Source organism: Coregonus lavaretus (assembly GCF_964263955.1).
Source record: "Coregonus lavaretus genome assembly, chromosome: 11".
Taxonomy (NCBI): Eukaryota; Metazoa; Chordata; class Actinopteri; order Salmoniformes; family Salmonidae; genus Coregonus; species Coregonus lavaretus.
The window spans coordinates 24044220-24066352 of record NC_139998.1 but is presented as its reverse complement, the minus strand read 5'-3'; the positions used below and the strand labels follow the sequence as shown (position 1 = coordinate 24066352).

The 22133-nt window shown below is 41.3% G+C and overlaps 1 protein-coding gene across 1 annotated transcript in view; it reads right to left on the bottom strand.

The window, feature by feature from the left end:
- The window catches only part of LOC311137046 (uncharacterized protein), a gene marked incomplete at its 3' end in the record, with an annotated part of 50147 nt that overhangs the window by 8299 nt on the left and 19715 nt on the right, over window positions 1-22133 (bottom strand). The window contains exons 2-4 of the mRNA XM_084171356.1: window positions 9621-9792; window positions 3094-3233; window positions 1117-1215 (exon numbers count right to left, since the gene is read on the bottom strand). Coding sequence (XP_084027482.1) covers window positions 1117-1215; window positions 3094-3233; window positions 9621-9792 — 411 coding nt within the window. The remainder of the gene's footprint in view (window positions 1-1116; window positions 1216-3093; window positions 3234-9620; window positions 9793-22133) is intronic.

Genomic DNA, 22133 nt, shown 5'->3' with positions numbered 1-22133 from the left:
AGACCAAATTTAATAATTCAACAGGTTTCTACTAAAGGGGGGAAGTCCTACACCCGAGGATTTTCCAAAAATTGGTACGAACGAAAAACCTGGCTAGCAGGCTGCGATGTAGCTAATGCAGTCTTCTGCTACCCCCTGCTTACTCTTTCACCCTGAAGGCGGCACGGCAGACAGCACCGCTTGGATAGCGACTGGTGTGTAACGGACATGCACCATCTTTTAGGAAAGATTAAGAAACATGAGCTGTCAAAGACCCACATGGATACCTGTTTGAGATTGTCTGCTTTGGGGAGAGTGAACATTCCCACTCAACTGGATGAGGGATACAGGCTAGCTGTCCGCCGCCACAACGATGAGGTTAGTGTTGATAATCACAAGTTTACTGGAGAACTGAAACTGACAAGGCTGACAAGATAGGACCCTTTTGTCCATTGTTATTGGATAGGAACAGAACTTATAACCAGCTCCTGACCTAAATAGATCTTAGCACAACATTTTACTCAACATATCATATTCCATATTCACTATAACAAATATATTTACTACGACATTAGCAAGAACCGCCACATCCTCAGCCGGCTAATCCAGTGTGTGAAGTTTTGCGGAGTGTTTGAGTTAGCTTTGCGAGGCAAAGATGAAACTGAGGGCTCCACCAACCCTGGTAAGCCAACACTTTTGAGATCAGTCAATAAATGCTTCTGGTATTGACTTATATGCTGCCCCTGTCTTCATGTTGTTGCTGGACATATCTTTTTTAAAATGTGTGTAGGTCACCTAAATCATCAGAAAAATTGCCCCCCCTGAGAATTTTTTCAGGAGCCGCCACTGGTATGTACTGACATGTACAGTATGTGTAATTGATAGATGCACACACACATTACATGTTAAATTGTAAAGTATTTTGTCTGTAATGTATTTTTCGTTATGTGTCGGACCCCAGTAAGACTAGCTGTCGCCATTGGCATCGGCTAATGGGGATCCTAATAAATCAAATCAAAGTGAAGCCGCGGAATGGCATAATGTATGAAATACAGAGGAGACAGAAAATGTTATGATTTTGATGATTCTATTGATTGTGGTGTTGATGATGTGGATGGTGAAAAAGACAGGACTGACCTGCAGCATCTGAAGCAAGGTCTCCATCTGTCACCTGAACACTCTCTGGTCCTGTTGATTCAGGGTTGATGGCCGCATCACAGTTCTTGTCAGCCAAATCTGTCAAAAACAGAGGTTGGGATCAGGGATCAGAAACAAACCATAAATATGTAATTGTCTTCAGCATATGTTACAGTCCAAGTTCGAAGAACGTCGAGGATGGCAAGAGTCATTAAGATTTATGTGTGTTTTTTACGGATCATTATGCCAAATCTAGGCCGGTTTCCGGATAGCGATGGAACTTATGCTTACAAGTGCATTCCAGTAACGTCCGAATAACTCACATGCATTTCCCAAATCACCACGTAGGGAGAACTTTCACTAAGTGGTCGTTGGTGCATGTGTCGATACTGATAGATCGGAAGAAAGGCAGCACTAATTTTGGATCAGCTTTCTACATTAAAATCCACCTTAACATTAGAATTATTCCACAATACTGACGATGGATCAGCTCCTAGAGAAATATTATCACCTATATGGGTGCAAATATTGCTGCTTTTTCTTATGCTTACCTTAAAAAATGCACTAAATCACAAATTTGGCACATCATTCCGCACATTTTGTTACACATCATGAAACATATTGAGGAAAAATTACAGACAGTAGCCTACAATTAGCAAAATAGAACTCAGTTGAACATGAAATAGATTTTAATATTAGTTAAATATATAGGCCTACGGACAATGTATCCTATAATGTATTTATATTTTAATGCAGTCATCTCAGTTTTCATTTGAAGCATATTTGTATCCTTCACTTGTTTGTAACAATTGCAAAGACATTGGCAACTTTGTATTTGTAAGCCTAGTCAACTTCGTTCTGAAGTTATCAGCATTAACAGAGACAGATAAACATCTTGATTCTATGTTTTGCGGAGAACTTCTGTGTATAAATCACTCACATAACGGAGGACAAAACAGAAAAAAAATCTGATAATCTGCAGTTTCTTAAAATAAAATTACAGCTCTTAATAAGGATTGTTTAAAAAGAAGACCAGCTTTATATGTCATTAAAATGAAGGGCAAAAATGCATCTCTTGACGCGCTGTTCTATGAGTGGTCTGAGGCAGTCTGTCACGGATACAGGTATCCTGTGTCTGTTTGTGTTTTTCCTCTCCTTCTGCCCTAATCACAGGTGTCCTGTATGTTCCTGATTGGTGGTCGTTGGGGTGTCTGCTGATTGCTGAGGTGGACCAATCAGTGGACATTCCTCTGCATTGCACCACCTGTTTCTGGTTTTTCAATCACACATCCCATTGTTTAAAAGCCAGTCAGTTGTGTTTGTAGAGAGAGACTATTTTCCGTATGTGAGTATGGATACTGTGGTGTCCTGTGTTTTGTGTACTCACTCATTTGCTGGTTACTCTGTTTGGTAACTTTGTTGTGTGTTTCTGGGAAAAGGGGAATTTAAGCAAGTTGCCCTTGGGCATACATTACCCGTAGGAAGAAAACTGTCTAAAAACACTAGTTAGACCTGAGCGGACCACCCACTGTAATTTTTGTATGATTAGCAGTAGCTTAGCGGTTCTTGAGGCAGGCAAGATCTGTTTAGGTTTTTTTTACACTATTGTTTCATTTCTTGGGTCCTGCTCAGCCCTTTTTCCCAAACCTTTACTGTGTGTTCAAAAATAAACATTTTATGTTTGACGGTAGTTTATGGTTGTCGTGTAGTTTTTGTTCTCACTGTTCCATGTCACGATTCTAATTTGCATTAATTATGTTACGGGTCTCTTGTCCATCCACCCTAGACGTTTAAAGGCACGGGGTTTGTAACACAGTCGGTAATTAATGACCATTTTCAAGTTCAACTTTAGTAACAATAGTTTTGGGAAACAGCTCTGAGATTTAACGGTGCTCCTACAAAGGTTCTAACAATTATCTTAGCCTTAACATACTTTTGGGAAACCGGGCCCTGGTCAATATGTAAATAGAAACTCACCTGATGCATTGAAACAGAAGGCATCAAAGGGTTGGTCTGCATTCGCATGATGGTAGAAGACTCCAGTCATGTTGTTGGCACAGTTAACGTGGGCCTTTTGTCTGAGGATGGTGGTGTTTCCGTTGCTGATCCAACCATATCTAGAATCAAACGGCAAATAGCATTTAAGATCCAATTGCTATTTTATTTAATTTTTCTATTTCACCTTTATTTAACCAGGTAAGCCAGTTGAGAACAAGTTCACATTTACAACTGCGACCTGGCCAAGATACAGCAAAGCAGTGCGATAAAAACAACTACACAGAGTTACATATGGGGTAAACAAAACAAAGTCAAAAATACAACCGAAAAAATATATACAGTGTGTGCGAATGTAGTAAGTTATGGAGGTAAGGCAATAAATAGGCCATAGTGCAAAATAGTTACAATTTCGTATAATACTGGAATGTATTATATGTGCAAATAGAGATACTGGGGTGCATAATAAATAACAATATGGGGATGAGGTAGTTGGGTGGGGTAATTTCAGAAAGGCTGTGTACAGGTGCAGTGATCGGTAAGCTGCTCTGACAACTGATGCTTAAAGTTAGTGAGGGAGATAAGTGTCTCCAGCTTCAGACATTTTTGCAGTTCGTTCCAGTCATAGGCAGCAGAGAACTGGAAGGAATGGCAGCCAAAGGAGGTGTTGGCTTTGGGGATGACCAGTGAGATATACCTGCTGGAGCGCAGAATACGGGTGGGTGTTGCTATGGTGACCAGTGAGCTAAGATAAGACGGGGATTAGCCTAGCAGTGATTTATAGATGACCTGGAGCCAGTGGGTTTGGCGACTAATATGTAGTGAGGGCCAGCCAACAAGAGCGTACAGGTCACAATGGTGGGTAGTATATGGGGCTTTGGTGACAAAACGGATGGCACTGTGATAGACTACATCCAATTTGCTGAGTAGGGTGTTGGAGGCTATTTTGTAAATGACATCGCCGAAGTCAAGGATCGGTAGGATAGTCAGTTCTACGAGGGCATGTTCGGCAGCATGAGTGAAGGAGGCTTTGTTGCGAAATAGGAATCCAATTCTAGATTTAACTTTTGATTGGAGATGCTTAATGTGAGTCTGGAAGGAGAGTTTACAGTCTAACCAGACACCTAGATATTTGTAGTTGTCCACATACTCTAGGTCAGACCCGCCGAGAGTAGTGATTCTAGTCGGGTGGGCGGGTGCAAGCAGTGTTCGGTTGAAGAGCATGCATTTAGTTTTACTACTGTTTAAGAGCAGTTGGAGGCTACGGAAGGAGTGTTGTATGGCATTGAAGCTCGTCTGGAGGTTTGTTAACACAGTGTCCAATGAAGGGCCAGATGTATACAAAATGGTTTCGTTCGCATAGAGGTGGAACCGAGCGTCACCAGCAGCAAGAGCGACATCATTGATATACACAGAGAATAGAGTCGGCCCGAGAATTGAACCCTGTGGCACGCCCCTAGAGACGGCCAGAGGTCCAGACAACAGGCCCTCCGATTTGACACATTGAACTCTATCTGAGAAGTAGTTAGTGAACCAGGCGAGGCAGTCATTAGAGAAACCAAGGCTATTTAGTCTGCCAATAAGAATGCGGTGGTTGACAGAGTCGAAAGCCTTGGCCAGGTCGATGAAGACAGCTGCGCAGTACTGTCTTTTATCGATCGTGTTTATAATATCGTTTAGGACCTTGAGCGTGGCTGAGGTGCACCCATGACCAGCTCGGAAACCGGATTGCATAGCGGAGAAGGTACGGTGGGATTCGAAATGGTCGGTGATCTGTTTGTTAACTTGGTTTTCAAATACTTTCGAAAGGCAGGGCAGGATGGATATAGATATATAACAGTTAGGATTTAGAGTGTCACCCCCTTTGAAGAGGGGGATGACTGCGGCAGCTTTCCAATCTCTGGGGATCTCAGACGTTACGAAAGAGAGGTTAAACAGGCTAGTAATAGGGGTTGCAACAATTTCGGCGGCTAATTTTAGAAAGAAAGGGTCCAGATTGTCTAGCCCAGCTGATTTGTAGGTGTCCAGATTTTTTAGCTCTTTCAGAACATCAGCTGTCTGAATTTGTGTGAAGGAGAAGGGGGGGGGGGGGGGTGGTCATGGACAAGTTGAAGTGGAGGGTGCAGAGCTCGTGGCCGGGGTAGTGGTAGCCGTAGCAAAATGCTTGTTGAAATTCTCGATTATTGTAGATTTATCGGTGGTGACAGTGTTTCCTAGCCTCAGTGCAGTGGGCAGTTGGGAGGAGGTGCTCTTATTTTCCATGGACTTTACAGTGTCCCAAAACTTTTTGGAGTTAGTGCTACAGGATGCAAATTTCTTTTTGAAAAAGCTAGCCTTTGCTTTCCTAACTGATTGTGTATATTGGTCCCTGACTTCCCTAAAAAGTTGCATATCGCGGGGACTGTTCGATGCTAATGCAGTACGCCACGGGATGTTTTTGTGCTGGTCAAGGGCAGTCAAGTCTGAGGAGAACCAGAGGCTATATCTGTTCTTAGTTCTGAATTTTTTGAATGGGGCATGCTTATTTAAGATTGAGAGGAAAGCACTTTTAAAGAACAACCAGGCATCCTCTACTGACGGAATGAGGTCAATATCCATCCAGGATACCCGGGCCAGGTAAATTAGAAAGGCCTGCTCGCTAAAGTGTTATAGGGAGCGCTTGACAGTGATGAGGGGTGGTCGTTTGATCGTGGACCCATTACGGACGCAGGCAATAAGGCATACAGTGCCTTGCAAAAGTATTCATCCCCCTTGGCGTTTTTCATATTTTGTTGCATTACAACCTGTAATTTGAATAGATTTTTATTTGGATTTCATGTAACAGACATACACAAAATAGTCCAAATTGGTGAAGTGAAATTACCAAAATAACTTGTTCCCAAAAATTCTAAAAAATTAATAACGGAAAAGTGGTGCGTGCATATGAATTCACCCCCTTTGCTATGAAGCCCCTAAATAAGATCTGGTGCAACCAATTACCTTCAGAAGTCACATAATTAGTTAAATAAAGTCCACCTGTGTGCAATCTAAGTGTCACATGATCTGTCACATGATCTCAGTATATATACAGCTGTTCTCAAAGGCCCCAGAGTCTGCAACACCACTAAGCAAGGGGCACCACCAAGCAAGCGGCACCAAGCTCTCCGAACAGGTCAGGGACAAAGTTGTGGAGAAGTAGAGATCAGGGTTGGGATATAAAATAATATCTGGAACTTTGAACATCCCACGGAGCACCATTAAATCCATTATTAAAAAAATGGAAAGAATATGGCACCACAAGAAACCTGCCAAGAGAGGGCCGCCCACCAAAACTCAAGGGCCAGGCAAGGAGGGCATTAATCAGAGAGGCAACAAAGAGACCAAAGATAACCCTGAAGGAGCTGCAAAGCTCCACAGCGGAGATTGGAGAATCTGTCCATAGAACCACTTTAAGCCGTACACTCCAAAGAGCTGGGCTTTATGGAAGAGTGGCCAGAAAAAAAGCCATTGCTTGAAGAAAAAAATAAGCAAACACATTTGGTGTTTGCCAAAAGCCATGTGGGAGACTCCCCAAACATATGGAAGAAGGTACTCTGGTCAGATGAGACTAAAATTTAGCTTTTGGCCATCAAGGAAAACCCTATGTCTGGCGCAAACCCAACACCTCTCATCACCCCGAGAACACCATCCCCACAGTGAAGCATGGTGCTGGTAGCATAATGCTTTGGGGATGTTTTTCATCGGCAGGGACTGGGAAACTGGTCAGAATTGAAGGAATGGTGGATGGCGCTAAATACATGGAAATTCTTGAGGGAAACCTGTTTCAGTCTTCCAGAGATTTGAGACTGGGACGGAGGTTCACCTTCCAGCAGGACAATGACCCTAAGCATACTGCTAAAGCAACACTTGAGTGGTTGAAGGGGAAACATTTAAACGTCTTGGAATGGCCTAGTCAAAGCCCAGACCTCAATCCAATTGAGAATCTATGGTATGACTTAAAGATTGCTGTACACCAGCAGAACCCATCCAACTTGAAGGAGCTGGAGCAGTTTTGCCTTGAAGAATGGGCAACAATCCAAGTGGCTAGATGTGCCAAGCCTATAGAGACATACCCCAAGAGACTTGCATGTGTAATTGCTGCAAAAGGTGGCTCTGCAAAGTATTGACATTGGTGGGGGATATTTATGTACGCTCAAGTTTTCAGTTTTTTTGTCTTATTTCTTGTTTTTTTCACAGAAAAAATATTTTGCATCTTCAAAGTGGTAGGCATGTTGTGTAAATCAAATGATACAAACCCCCCCAAAATCCATTTTAATTCCAGGTTGTAAGGTAACAAAATAGGAAACATTCCAAGGGGGGTGAATACTTTCGCAAGCCACTGTAGTTATTGAACAGCATCAACATTCAGGCGTTCCTACCCCTCTGGGTACAGTTGAGTATCATTTGAATATCAGCTACTGGACATCATGTCGTGCCTGTAGTGGGATGAGTACTCAGTTAGCCTTGTCATTGATATGATGATCTCAGAATGGCAACAGAATAGGAAAAATGCCATGTGGGGTGAATACTTTCACAAGCCACTGTAGTACATTAGCCATTAGCTTTAGAGTGTTTGTAGCTTACACAACAGAATCATCAGCAATACTCAAGATGTATGTGAAATATAGGTAAAAAATAATATAGTTAAAGTAGAGGTGAAGCAAGATAACACAATACTTTTTATTTTCTGTACTTGATCTAAATAGGAGATTAAACGTCAATGAAGTTAAACAATCATTTGTATTGACAAAGTAAATCAATACTACTAGCAGTGTTTAAGTTGAGATAAGGAACACGGTACAAGGCTCCGTAATCATAAAATGACCGTTACCATTTTCCCTGCAAAAAACAAACAAACAGCATAGACCCGCATAACTTCCAAGCTGGTCCAGTGCTGGTCTGACCAGCATGATCTAGCTGGTAAGGATGGCCAACTAGCTGGTTAAGCTGGTGATGCTGGTAACCAAGCTGGTCCAGCATGGTCTAGCTGGTCAAGCTGGTCTGACCAGCATGGTCTAGCTGGCAAAACCACGCCCATCATTATCACATTTTCCAGCATCCTCTATTGCAGTTAGATTTTAGGATTTTTTTGTTTCAATTGTGGGTGAACAACAGTTCCAATTGTTGAATATCCCCACTCTGGCTGGATACCAATATGAATTAAATGTAACTCTGCAAGCCAGAATAATGTGACTGGCAGGCCTGATAAGTAAGGCCCTGTGATATGTAATGTATTGTCTTAAATAATTAAGCACTTTTATGCTGGTTTTTCTGGTGACCAGTTTGTGCTGGTCATCAGCATATCAGCGTCACCAGCATAAGTTGTACAGTTGCCATGGCGCTATATTAGCAGCCTAGACAGAGAGCTCCTGTATATTTTGTAAATATTTAATAATTTTATGGGGTCTTTTGTATGAATCATTTTACGTTATTTTTGTTTTTGAATAGCCAAATGAGTATAGATTTAGTCTGGATAAACAAATCAAAGAATCCTTCCCAAGAATAAATCGCAAACCAGCTTTTCAAGATAGCTAGCTAACAATGCTAGCTGCTTGTTGTTTTGATTTCAATACATCAACCTACGTTTGGATGTTTCTATGGTCTACTTGATCCAAGAGGGGGACTACAATGCAGTGGCAAGTTGGCAGTGAGGAATTCATTGCTCAAGAGCATTTCTCCAAAGTTATGAGTGGACTGAATCCTGACTGCATGTGGAGCTAAAATACAAACTGCATCTCGTTCTACAATTGTCCTACCGCTACAGAGAAGACACAGACGGCGAGACTCCTTGAGCTACCTGCCTGCCCCCGGACGTCCTGTTGATCACCTGCACCTCCCTCTGCTCAAACGTTGTGCTATTGACTGTCGCTCCATCTGTTGGAGGCTTGAAGTAACGTACTGAGAACTTTATAGTCCAGACCTACTGTATTACTCATGTCAATCATATTTTTTATTGATGTTTTTGCTTTTCAAGTGTTTTGAGATTTGTTTACTTGTATGTGCCGTGTACTGCAATTCAGCTTTTAGCTGCAAAGTATGGCCTACACTTTAAAACATTTTATCAACTACTACTATAATCTGGTCACCAGCATACCAGTGTCCAAAATACAACGAAGGCTGATTACCAGCAAAACCAGCACTAGTCACCATCATATGCTGGTCTATGCTTTTCTTTCAGCAGGGTTGTTTTTGATTTAGAGGAGGTCATTCAATGAATGATAAGCCTACTATGAACTTGTTAAAAAACACTTACAGAAGGGATTCACACGTATGTTTCAATGGCCATACTAGCATACCACAAACACATGCTCAATACATAGCTTGATTCTAAGAGGTATGCTAGTGTGAATATTTGAACAGGACCATTAGTCTCAGGGAAACATCTTGCTGATCTCCTTCCTTTGAATCAGCCGTTGTTTACCCTTTGATAAGGCACATCCTGCGGTTCCTAAGCGGAGGCTCTCTTGTCATGAAGAGAGGTGTGACCTCACCTGCAGGTCTCTAGGCCTCGGGCATGTGCCTCGATGACCTGTTCCCCACTGGCAATGGTGGCACCCAGTCTCTCACACAGCTTCTTGGCCAGGTCAAAGGTCAATGAGTAGCGAACTTCTCCCTCCACGTGGAACACTCCGGCATGGCTGCAGCTACGCGACTTCACTGTAGCTGAGGGAAGGAGGAGAAGGTGGGAGAGAGGTTAGTATTAAGGAAATCCGTCTGTGAGACACTGTGACAGCATGGCGGCCATTTTGTTACTATGAATTTGAAAACTATCATATTTCGACTTCATCAAAGAGACTGAAAGAACAGGATGGAAGAAAGGTTACTTTTCACTATGTCTGAAAAGAACTAGGCATTGCTCTTGTCAGGTCAGGTGGTCAGTTTCACACACCTAACTAGGCACAAGACCAACTGATGACATACAAAAACAGATGGGTCAAACAAATTCATTTCCCACTGGCATTCGCAATAAAGTTGGCATTCACAATCAAGTTTCCATTACAATTTTCCCTTTGCTCTTGTCAGGTTAGGTGGTCAGTTTCACACAACGTACTAGACACAAGACCAACTGGTGACAAACAAAACAGATGGGTGAAACAAATTCATTTCCCACTGGTATTCGCAATAAAGTTGGAATTTTCATCACAATTTTGGGTTAACAAATGTATTACAGACATGAGAAACACACCACATGGCACACACTGGTTGAATCAACGTTGTTTCCACATCATTTCAATTAAATGATGTTGAACCAACGTGGAATAGACGTTGAATGACGTCTGTGCCCAGTGGGATTTAAAACCAGTTAAATGTAACTAAATGTAATCTAAAATGTAATCTGCGTAATCCCCAAAAGTAATTATTTAGTATAAATATGATACAAATATGTTATATGTATTTCCAATTCAACAAAACTCTATGAATAAGGCTTGAAATGACTTATATGATTTCTAAATGTAGTATAATCAAATTATAAAACGACTAACTATAAGATTTCACCCTCCTTAGAACTATAAAATACATATTTGTAAGTTTAGTGTTAGAGAAAATGTGCACATTTTCTAAAGGTCTCTCTTGATCAAAAAGTATTTCCCCTGCCGCTGTGAAAGTCACACAGAGCTCGAGCTTGGCTTCCTGAACTCGTTAGGAACTCGCCTTTCATCTCATATTAATATTGCTATAAATCAATCTCTGAATGTGCTAGAAATCCCTCTCTCCTGCTGCTCTGTAAGGATTGCAGGTATGTGTAAGGATTGCAGGTATGTGCTTTATCAGTGGCTGTGACATAGGGCTCAGTCAGGAATTGATGGTAGAGTGAATGGAATAGTAGGAGGGACATCCCAGCTTCAAGTGGTGTCAGATTTCACATCCTACTTCACACAGGCGGTAGATTATATACTCATTTGTCCGTGAGAATCAGGGCTACCTCTCAATGCAAGCCATTTCGATTTACGGTGTCCACAGATCGATTTATAAGCAAAACTGTCAGTCGGAACCGGTACCAGAACAACGCAGGTCAAGCCATTTAGATGTTCCCCCTGTAATTATTTTATTTCAACAATCCATCATAAGAAATCTTATATAATGATGTTGCTTTTCATATAAAACAGGTTACATTTCTACTTATAAAGTATTGGAACCTAATACTTCTTAACACTATTGAATAGTTGTCTTGGGAAATACTTCTGAAACCAGTACCTAGTTCTTCTAGTCTATAACTCCATAGTAACTGACAGAGATGGGATCAGTGGTGACCTTACTGCAGCTCTGGCATACTAATATTTATCCAGGACTAACATTACCTGAGTACTCCTATTCATAGGTTGCATGTTTTGTCACAATATTGTTTTGAACGTTTGTTTTGTACTGATGCCCAACTGAGCAATCTACTCAATGCATCGTCAATGAGCGCCTATGAAGATTTCATCAAAAGTGCATTACAGTGGCTTGGTAATACAATGCCATTCATAAGGAGTCAAATAATTGGTAGGAAAAACTTTTGTCATCATTTTGATGTCACCATAGTTTTTAGCTAGCTAACGTTAGCATTGCTAGCTATTTTTGACAAACTTTTCTAGCTAATGACAACATTGCCATCTGTCTAAAGCAGGGGTGTCAAACGTCCGGCCCGCGGGCTGGATCAGGCCCGCAAACGGGTTTAATCCGGCCCGCGAGATGATAAAAAAAAAAAATAATAATAATAATAATATAATAATAATAATAAAACTTTCAAATAACTTGAGGTGTTTTATGATTAATAGTGATGTTGTGCTTTTGGACCCTGTCCTCAGGTTCCAGCTTTATGTTTATATGTTTTTATGTTGATGTGCTATTGTTTTTAATTGTTTTTATTTTATTTGTATATTTAACCTATTCTTGACTCTGTGGTTCTTGCACTTGTTTGGGGAACAGGATTTCATTATTTTTATCTACATTTCTGCCTGAGAAATGACACCCTGATATAGTTCTGTGATCTGTGATATACTTCTGTGAATCACTGAGGCATTGTGTGTTTGTGTGTTCTTTGTCCTCAGAACTTTCAAATAACTTGAGGTGTTTTATGATTAATAGTGATGTTGTGCTTTTGGACACTGTCCTCAGGCTCCAGCTTTATGTTTATATGTTTTTATGTTGATGTGCTATTGTTTTTAATTGATTTTATTTTATTCATATATTTAACCTATTCTTGACTCTGTGGTTCTTGCACTTGTTTGGGGAACAGGATTTCATTATTTTTATCTACATTTCTGCCTGAGAAATGACACCCTGATATAGTTCTGTGATCTGTGAAACAGTTCTGTTAATCACTGAGGCATTGTGTGTTTGTGTGTTCTTTTTCTTCAGAATTTTCAAATAAACTTGACGTGTTTTATGATTAATAGTGATGTTGTGCTTGTACTATTTTGGACACACTGTCCTCAGGCTCCAGCTTTATGTTGTATGTTGATCGTATTAAAACAAAGAAAACAATCTGAAGTTGTTGTTTTTAAGTTATATATACCATGATTTTTCCGGTCCGGCCCACTTGGGGATAGATTTTCCTCCATGTGGCCCCTGAGCTAAAATGAGTTTGACACCCCTGGTCTAAAGTAAATTTGACGACATGATAATGCTGGCAAAGTTGTTTCCTACTAAACATTTGACTACTTTAGCAATGTAATCGTATTTCCAGGCACTATAGTGTAATTTAGACTAAACAGTCTCCGTCCAGAATGACTGGGCTTATCACAACTTTAGGGCACCACTATTGCGCCGCCGGTTGAGAACGTTCATAACAATGGCATGACGCGACTCAGTGACGGAGGTGCAACCTATGAATTGAAATAGTAATGTATGTTCTCTTTGTCATACACCTGTATAAGCCTATATTTAAGCTCTCAACACATTGCAATACATATACAGTGAGGGAAAAAAGTATTTGATCCATTGCTGATTTTGTACGTTTGCCCACTGACAAAGAAATGATCAGTCTATCATTTTAATGGTAGGTTTATTTGAACAGTGAGAGACAGAATAACAACAAAAAAATCCAGAAAAACGCATGTCAAAAGTGTTATAAATTGATTTGCATTTTAATGAGGGAAATAAGTATTTGACCCCTCTGCAAAACATGACTTAGTACTTGGTGGCAAAACCCTTGTTGGCAATCACAGAGGTCAGTCGTTTCTTGTAGTTGGTCACCAGGTTTGCACACATCTCAGGAGGCATTTTGTCCCACTCCTCTTTGCAGATCTTCTCCAAGTCATTAAGGTTTCGAGGCTGACGTTTGGCAACTCAAACCTTCAGCTCCCTCCACAGATTTTCTATGGGATTAAGGTCTGGAGACTGGCTAGGCCACTCCAGGACCTTAATGTGCTTCTTCTTGAGCCACTCCTTTGTTGCCTTGGCCATGTGTTTTGGGTCATTGTCATGCTGGAATACCCATCCATGACCCATTTTCAATTCCCTGGCTGAGGGAAGGAAGTTCTCACCCAAGATTTGACGGTACATGGCTCCGTCCATCGTCCCTTTGATGCGGTGAAGTTGTCCTGTCCCCTTAGCAGAAAAACACCCCCAAAGCATAATGTTTCCACCTCCACATTTGACGTTGGGGATGGTGTTCTAGGCAGCATTCCTCCTCCTCCAAACACAGCGAGTTGAGTTGATGCCAAAGAGCTCCATTTTGGTCTCATCTGACCACAACACTTTCACCCAGTTCTCCTCTGAATCATTCAGATGTTCATTGGCAAACTTCAGACGGGCATGTATATGTGCTTTCTTGAGCAGGGGGACCTTGCGGGCGCTGCAGGATTTCAGTCCTTCACGGCGTAGTGTGTTACCAATTTGTTTTCTTGGTGACTATGGTCCCAGCTGCCTTGAGATCATTGACAATATCCTCCCATGTAGTTCTGGGCTGATTCCTCACCGTTCTCATGATCATTGCAACTCCACGAGGTGAAATCTTGCATGGAGCCCCAGGCCGAGGGAGACAGTTATTTTGTGTTTCTTCCATTTGCGAATAATCGCACCAACTGTTGTCACCTTCTCACCAAGCTGCTTGGCGATGGTCTTGTAGCCCATTCCAGCCTTGTAGGTCTACAATCTTGTCCCTGACATCCTTGGAGAGCTCTTTGGTCTTGGCCATGGTGGAGAGTTTGGAATCTGATTGATTGATTGCTTCTAAAAATAAAATAATAATATGCCATTTAGCAGACGCTTTTATCCAAAGCGACTTACAGTCGTGCGTGCATACATGGACGTGTCTTTTATACAGGTAACAAGCTGAGATTAGGAGCACTACCTTTAAGAGTGGGCTCCTAATCTCAGCTCGTTACCTGTATAAAAGACACCTGGGAGCCAGAAATGTTTCTGATTGAGAGGGGGTCAAATACTTATTTCCCTCATTAAAATGCAAATCAATTTATAACATTTTTGACATGTGTTTTTCTGTTTAATTTTGTTGTTATTCGGTCTCTCACTGTTCAAATAAACCTACCATTAAAATGATAGACTGATCATTTATTTGTCAGTGGGCAAACGTACAAAATCAGCAGGGGATCAAATACTTTTTTCCCTCACAGTCGTGGTCAAAAGTTTTGAGAATGACACAAATACTAATTTTCACAAAGTCTGCTGCCTCAGTTTTGATGATGTAAATTTGCTTATACTCAAGAATGTCTTGAAGAGTGATCAGATGAATTGCAATTAATTGCAAAGTCCCTCTTTGCCATGAAAATGAACTTAATCCCAAAAAAACATTTTCACTGCATTTCAGCCCTGCCACAAAAGGACCAGCTGCCATCATGTCAGTGATTCTCTCGTTAACACAGGTGAGAGTGTTGACGAGGCCAAGGCTGGAGATCACTCTGTTATGCTGATTGAGTTAGAATAACAGACTGGAAGCTTTAAAATAATATTAATAATAATAATTTAAAAGGAGGGTGGTGCTTGAAATCATTGTTCTTCCTCTATTAACCATGGTTACCTGCAAGGAAACACGTGCCTTCATCATTGCTTTGCACAAAAAGGGCTTCACAGTCAAGGATATTGCTGCTAGTAAGATTGCACCTAAATCAACCATTTATCGGATCATCAAGAACTTCAAGGAGAGAGGTTCAATTGTTGTGAAGAAGGCGTCAGGGCGCCTAAGAAAGTCCAGCAAGCGCCAGGACCGTCTCCTAAATTTGATTCAGCTGCGGGATCGGGGCACCACCAGTGCAGAGCTTGCTCAGGAATGGCAGCAGGCAGGTGTGAGTGCATCTGCACGCACAGTGAGGCGAAGACTTTTGGAGGATGGCCTGGTGTCAAGAAGGGCAGCAAAGAAGCCACTTCTCTCCAGGAAAAAACATCAGGGACAGACTGATATTCTGCAAAAGGTACAGGGATTGGACTGCTGAGGACTGGGGTAAAGTCATTCTCTCTGATGAATCCCCTTTCCGATTGTTTGGGGCATCCGGAAAACACCTTGTCCAGAGAAGACAAGGTGAGCGCTACCATCAGTCCTGTGTCATGCCAACAGTAAAGCATCCTGAGACCATTCATGTGTGGGAACACAGCCATGAACACAGCCATGAATAAAGAATGGTACCAACACATCCTCCGAGAGCAACTTCTCCCAACCTTCCAAGAACAGTTTGGTGACGACCAATGCCTTTTCCAGCATGATGGAGCACCTTGCCATAAGGTAAAAGTGATAACTAAGTGGCTCGGGGAACAAAACATCGACATTTTGGGTCCATGGCCAGGAAACTCCCCAGACCTTAATCCCATTGAGAACTTGTGGTCGATCCTCAAGAGGCGGGTGGACAAACAAAAACCCACATTCTGACAAACTCCAAGCACTGATTATGCAAGAATGGGCTGCCATCAGTCAGGATGTGGCCCAGAAGTTAATTGACAGCATGCCAGGGCGGATTGCAGAGGTCTTGAAAAAGAAGGGTCAACACTGCAAATATTGACTCTTTGCATAAACTTAATGTAATTGTCAATAAAAGCCTTTGACACTTATGGAATGCTTGGAATTATACTTCAGTATACCATAGTAGCATCTGACAAAAATATCTCATAACACTGAAACAGCGAACTTTGTGAAGACCAATTTTTATGTCATTCTCAAAACTTATTATTATATCATTTAGTAGTATATAGTACTGTGGAATACTATGGTAAATACTACATTATAAACTGGGTGGTTCGAGCCCTGAATGCTTATTGGCTGAAAGCCGTGGTATATCAGACCTAAGTACGTTGCTAACCAGTTTATAATAGCAATAAGGCACTTCGGGAATTTGTGGTATATGGCCAGTAAACCACAGCTAAGGGCTGTATCCAGGCACTCCAACGTTGCGTCGTGCATTAGAACAGCCCTTAGCCGTGGTACAGTATATTGGCCATATACCACACCCCCTTGAGCCTTATTACTTAAGTATTCTACAGACCACAAAAACACTAACTACAGTGAATACTACAGTAATGTTTTTTTAAAAACACTACAGTGATTACTATAGTATATACTACAGTATTTAATGTGCATATACTCTGCCCAGTTCCCTCCGCCATATCCCAATTTGTGCCACCCATAAGTGAGAAACCTACATTCAAAGTATTCAGACCCCTTCAATCTACACACATTACCCCATAATGACAAAGTGAAAACAGGTTTTTAGACATTTGTGCAAATGTATTGTGTTTCCTACAGGTCATAGAAAAGAGCAGAAGCGCTGAACTATCTGTCTACCTGCAGGACAAAGTCTGCAAAAACACTACAGTGAATACTACAGTATTTACACCATAGTATACTATAGTATTCTTTCATGTGGGTAACCTCAGGGCTCAGTATGGTTTTGTTTCACAGTGTTTTGTTACACTGGCGTAAGACCACACACACATATACATACACACACGCATGTGCGCACTCGCACGCACACACAAACATAAATGATCAACATAATTTACCAATTATCTGTCATATCATCGCTCAATGTCACGTAGCCCTTTACACTCCTATCCCTATATGGGTTGAAAATGTCAGATTTGTGGCACTGATTATGTGCCTAAATTGGAACGCAGTGGCTGTACAGTAACATGCTGTAAATGACGTCAGAGCTCAGGCTCTGTGCTTCATAGCGCTGTATGGGTTTTGACTGACAGCCGTTCTGAAGTTGAGCACTGCACGCAACAAGAAGTTGCCCCCATCCCTCCCGCTACTTGGGAAAATGTAGCACATTTTTTGTTTTCTGAGTGAGGGAAATGTTGTAAATTAAGAGGACTCAATGTATTTTGAAAGATGAGACATTGAGGATTATAATAAATACCGCTTTGATGTCATACAAGCAAGCCAAAACGATGTCATACTGCTTTGATGTCACACAAGTTAAATTAGTCCCACTGTCTCGCCAGTGTGATTTAGGACTTCTAACCCCGTTTAAACATTGTGTGTTTGAGCTACAGACTTCTGGGTTGTACCATTGGTCTGTGTGATTAAAGGGGGCTGACCTAGAGCGGTGCTTGTGAGACAATGGCGGATCCCAAAGGGGCCCAGGGACCGGGTCTTTTTACAAAAACATCTGTACAGTCAGAATGTTTTGAGCTGCAAACTATTAAAAAGCTGAGACTGTCACAAACACGCACTTGTAACATGGTTTGCTCAATGACGCTCACAAGCTACACTTCAGTCGTTAAAAGATAAGGGGTTCTTCAACATAGAAGATCATAGGAAATCCCAGGACATAGTGTCTATAATACTGCAATAAGTTCACATAGTTGCTGTAACAAACTCCAAACAGTTATTACTGACTAGCTGGATGTTCATTTCCCACTAAGCAAAACATTTCTGTACTTACAGCATTCATATACAGTGGGGGAAAAAAGTATTTAGTCAGCCACCAATTGTGCAGGTTCTCTCACTTAAAAAGATTAGAGAGGCCTGTAATTTTCATCATAGGTACACGTCAACTATGACAGACAAAATGAGGAAAAAAAATCCTGAAAATCACATTGTAGGATTTTTTATGGATTTATTTGCAAATTATGGTGGAAAATAAGTATTTGGTCAATAACAAAAGTTTCTCAATACTTTGTTATATACCCTTTGTTGGCAATGACACAGGTCAAACGTTTTCTGTAAGTCTTCACAAGGTTTTCACACACTGTTGCTGGTATTTTGGCCCATTCCTCCATGCAGATCTCCTCTAGAGCAGTGATGTTTTGGGGCTGTTGCTGGGCAACACAGACTTTCAACTCCCTCCAAAGATTTTCTATGGGGTTGAGATCTGGAGACTGGCTAGGCCACTCCAGGACCTTGAAATGCTTCTTACGAAGCCACTCCTTCATTGCCCGGGCGGTGTGTTTGGGATCATTGTCATGCTGAAAGACCCAGCCACATTTAATCTTCAATGCCCTTGCTGATGGAAGGAGGTTTTCACTCAAAATCTCACGATACATGGCCCCATTCATTCTTTCCTTTACACGGATCAGTCGTCCTGGTCCCTTTGCAGAAAAACAGCCCCAAAGCATGATGTTTCCACCCCCATGCTTCACAGTAGGTATGATGTTCTTTGGATGCAACTCAGCATTCTTTGTCCTCCAAACACGACGAGTTGAGTTTTTACCAAAAAGTTATATTTTGGTTTCATTTGACCATATGACATTCTCCCAATCCTCTTCTGGATCATCCAAATGCACTCTAGCAAACTTCAGACGGGCCTGGACATGTACTGGCTTAAGCAGGGGGACACGTCTGGCACTGCAGGATTTGAGTCCCTGGCGGCGTAGTGTGTTACTGATGGTAGGCTTTGTTACTTTGGTCCCAGCTCTCTGCAGGTCATTCACTAGGTCCGCCCGTGTGGTTCTGGGATTTTTGCTCACCGTTCTTGTGATCATTTTGACCCCACGGGGTGAGATCTTGTGTGGAGCCCCAGATCGAGGGAGATTATCAGTGGTCTTGTATGTCTTCCATTTCCTAATAATTGCTCCCACAGTTGATTTCTTCAAACCAAGCTGCTTACCTATTGCAGATTCAGTCTTCCCAGCCTGGTGCAGGTCTACAATTTTGTTTCTGGTGTCCTTTGACAGCTCTTTGGTCTTGGCCATAGTGGAGTTTGGAGTGTGACTGTTTGAGGATGTGGACAGGTGTCTTTAATACTGATAACAAGTTCAAACAGGTGCCATTAATACAGGTAACGAGTGGAGGACAGAGGAGCCTCTTAAAGAAGAAGTTACAGGTCTGTGAGAGAGAGAAATCTGGCTTGTTTGTAGGTGACCAAATACTTATTTTCCACCATAATTAGAAATCCTACAATGTGATTTTCTGGATTTTTTTTTCTCAATTTGTCTGTCATAGTTGACGTGTTCCTATGATGAAAATTACAGGCCTCTCTCATCTTTTTAAGTGGGAGAACTTGCACAATTGGTGGCTGACTAAATACTTTTTTTCCCCACTGTAAATTCATTTTTATCAGGTTTTTGCTTTGGCTGACCGTATTTTTTAAAATTTACATTTGTCAATAAAACTCATGAATGCAACTGTTTATGTCAAATAGTGTTGTGTTATACTTGTAGCCCTGGTTGTCCTGAAAATAAATAGTAAAACACTTAAATGTGAGGCTAAATATAAGGGCTGGATATACAGGTAAATGAAAGTCAGATGAATGAAAAGCCGATTTTTGCTGGGGTCTCGGGACTGATAGGGTTGCAAGATTACATTATGTCATACCCTGGGTTGTTCTGAACAGAAGGAGCCTATGTTTGTCTATTGTGAAGAACATTTGCCACGGAACACTCACCTGAATACATCATGCACTTGAATATACCCGCTGGGCACAGATGTCAATTCAAGGTCTATTTCACATTGGTTCAACATAATTTCATTGAAATAACGTGGAAACCACGTTGATTAAACCAGTGTGTGCCCAGTGGGTATGCGCACCAAAATGACGATCTATTTCTCTGAATTGACTTGTGAAAGCCTGACATTGTAAGATCTTATTTTATATCTTAGGTAGTCATGTTGGTAACAGAACAAGCTTTCAAATGACCACCTGACCCATATTGCGATTTAAAATGCGCCATTTTTGGATTGCGTAATCAACAACAGCAATTGTGTGATGGCGGGGATGCAGTTTTGTGTTCCAAACAAAACAACTACAAGTGAGCTTGCTCTAGTTCCTCAACGGAACAGCTAGGAGAGCTACAAAAAAGCACCTTATGTTGAAGACTCTTCTTTGAGTCATAAAAGTACATTGAAATTACTTAGGAACTGTGCACACAGTTAGTCCTCTCACTCAAACCCTTGTCATTTCTTAGTCTTATGTTGCAACTTGCACCTAACTCAGATTGTCCAGTAATATTTCTATCATGTTACTGAATGTATCCAAAGTATTTTCAGATTTCGTTAACAACAAATGTGATGAACAGTGTAATGTTTGGATTTAGTCTGGTGTCAGTCTGGTGTCAGCTGAACTGTTGTGTCCTCAACTTTGGTGTAATAATTTCTCCATAATCTCCAAACTGTTCCCTTTAAATTTCTACCATGCTTATGCATATACTTTTAATATCCATATAGGCCAATTCCCATGAGTGAAAAGGGTTCAAACAGAACTTCACTCCTCCTGCAAACATGCCCTGCTGTTTGGGCTGTACCTCACAGAAACACAGAGTTAAAGCTTTCCTAAACACAACTTAAAAACACACAGAAAACACACACACAGCAAACAAACAGAATCATTATCAGATTTCACATGTACATACTAAGGGAGGTTTCTGATCACTTTTCCACAGTCAGTTGCTAAAAAGGTGAACAGCACATTTGCATCTGGGTGAGAATCTATTCTGTGACAGAATCATACAGTCTTGTGACATACCGAAATGAGAGACGGAAACTACAGTATTGGGGCAGCCGAGTGGGAATTGCCATCTCTCTGCCCTGTATCTGTAGTTATTGTTAGCTAGCTCTTGTCAGGTCAGGTGGTCAGTTTCACACACCTATCTCCAGTTTTACTTTAGCAGGTATCATGAGCAAGTCGCTCTGGATAAGAGCGTCTGCTAAATGACGTAAATGTAAATGTAATGTAAATGAGCAGGTGCCATGAGCAGGTATCATGAGCCGATGTCATGAGCGGCAGACCTGTTTATACCATGTCTTCTCAGTCTTACACCGAAACCTCCAAATGTCAAATGTCATCTCTGTCTGCATTTCTACAGTGCATTCGGAAAGTATTCAGACCCCTTGACTTTTTCCCAATTTTATTCTAAAATTGATTAAATCATTTTATTTCTCATCAATCCACACACAATAATACATAATGACGAAGCAAAAACAGGTGTGCCAAGCTTGTAGCGTCATACCCAAGAAGAGTCGATGCTGTAATTGCAGCCAAAGGTGCTTCAACAAAGTACTGAGTAAAGGGTTTGAATACTTATGTAAATGTGATATTCAGTTTAAAAAGATTGTGCAAAGCTGTCATCAAGGCAAAGGGTGGCTATTTGAAGAATCTCAAATATAAAATATAGTTTGAATTGTTTAACACTTTCTTGGTTACTACATGATTCCATATGTGTTATTTCATAGTTGTGATGTCTTCACTGTTATTCTACAATGTACAAAATAATACAAATAAAGAAAAACCCTGGAATGAGTAATTGTGTCCACACTTTTGACTGGTACTGTATATTCACCTTCTGAGGAAGTTTGTAAAGATAGTCAGAATACAATTTATAGAAATATTACATCAATATTCTTGTCAGGACCTTGTGTCTACAGACCGCAAAAGCATGAACATCATGACCACACACACTCACATAGGAAATCTCACCCCAGGTATCCTATCTCCATGGTGCTTGCTGATACATGATTACCATGGCGACAGAGACAAACATCAGTTGCGAAGGATGTGGTTCGAGCGAGCATAGAGTTGTGTCTTGTATCTCCAGGGTGTTGGACACTGGCAGAGCAACATGCCATGAGGATGTATAGGGACAAGAAGTGTATACGGACAAGAGGGACGACAAGAGCGAGGGGTGCCTAGGGC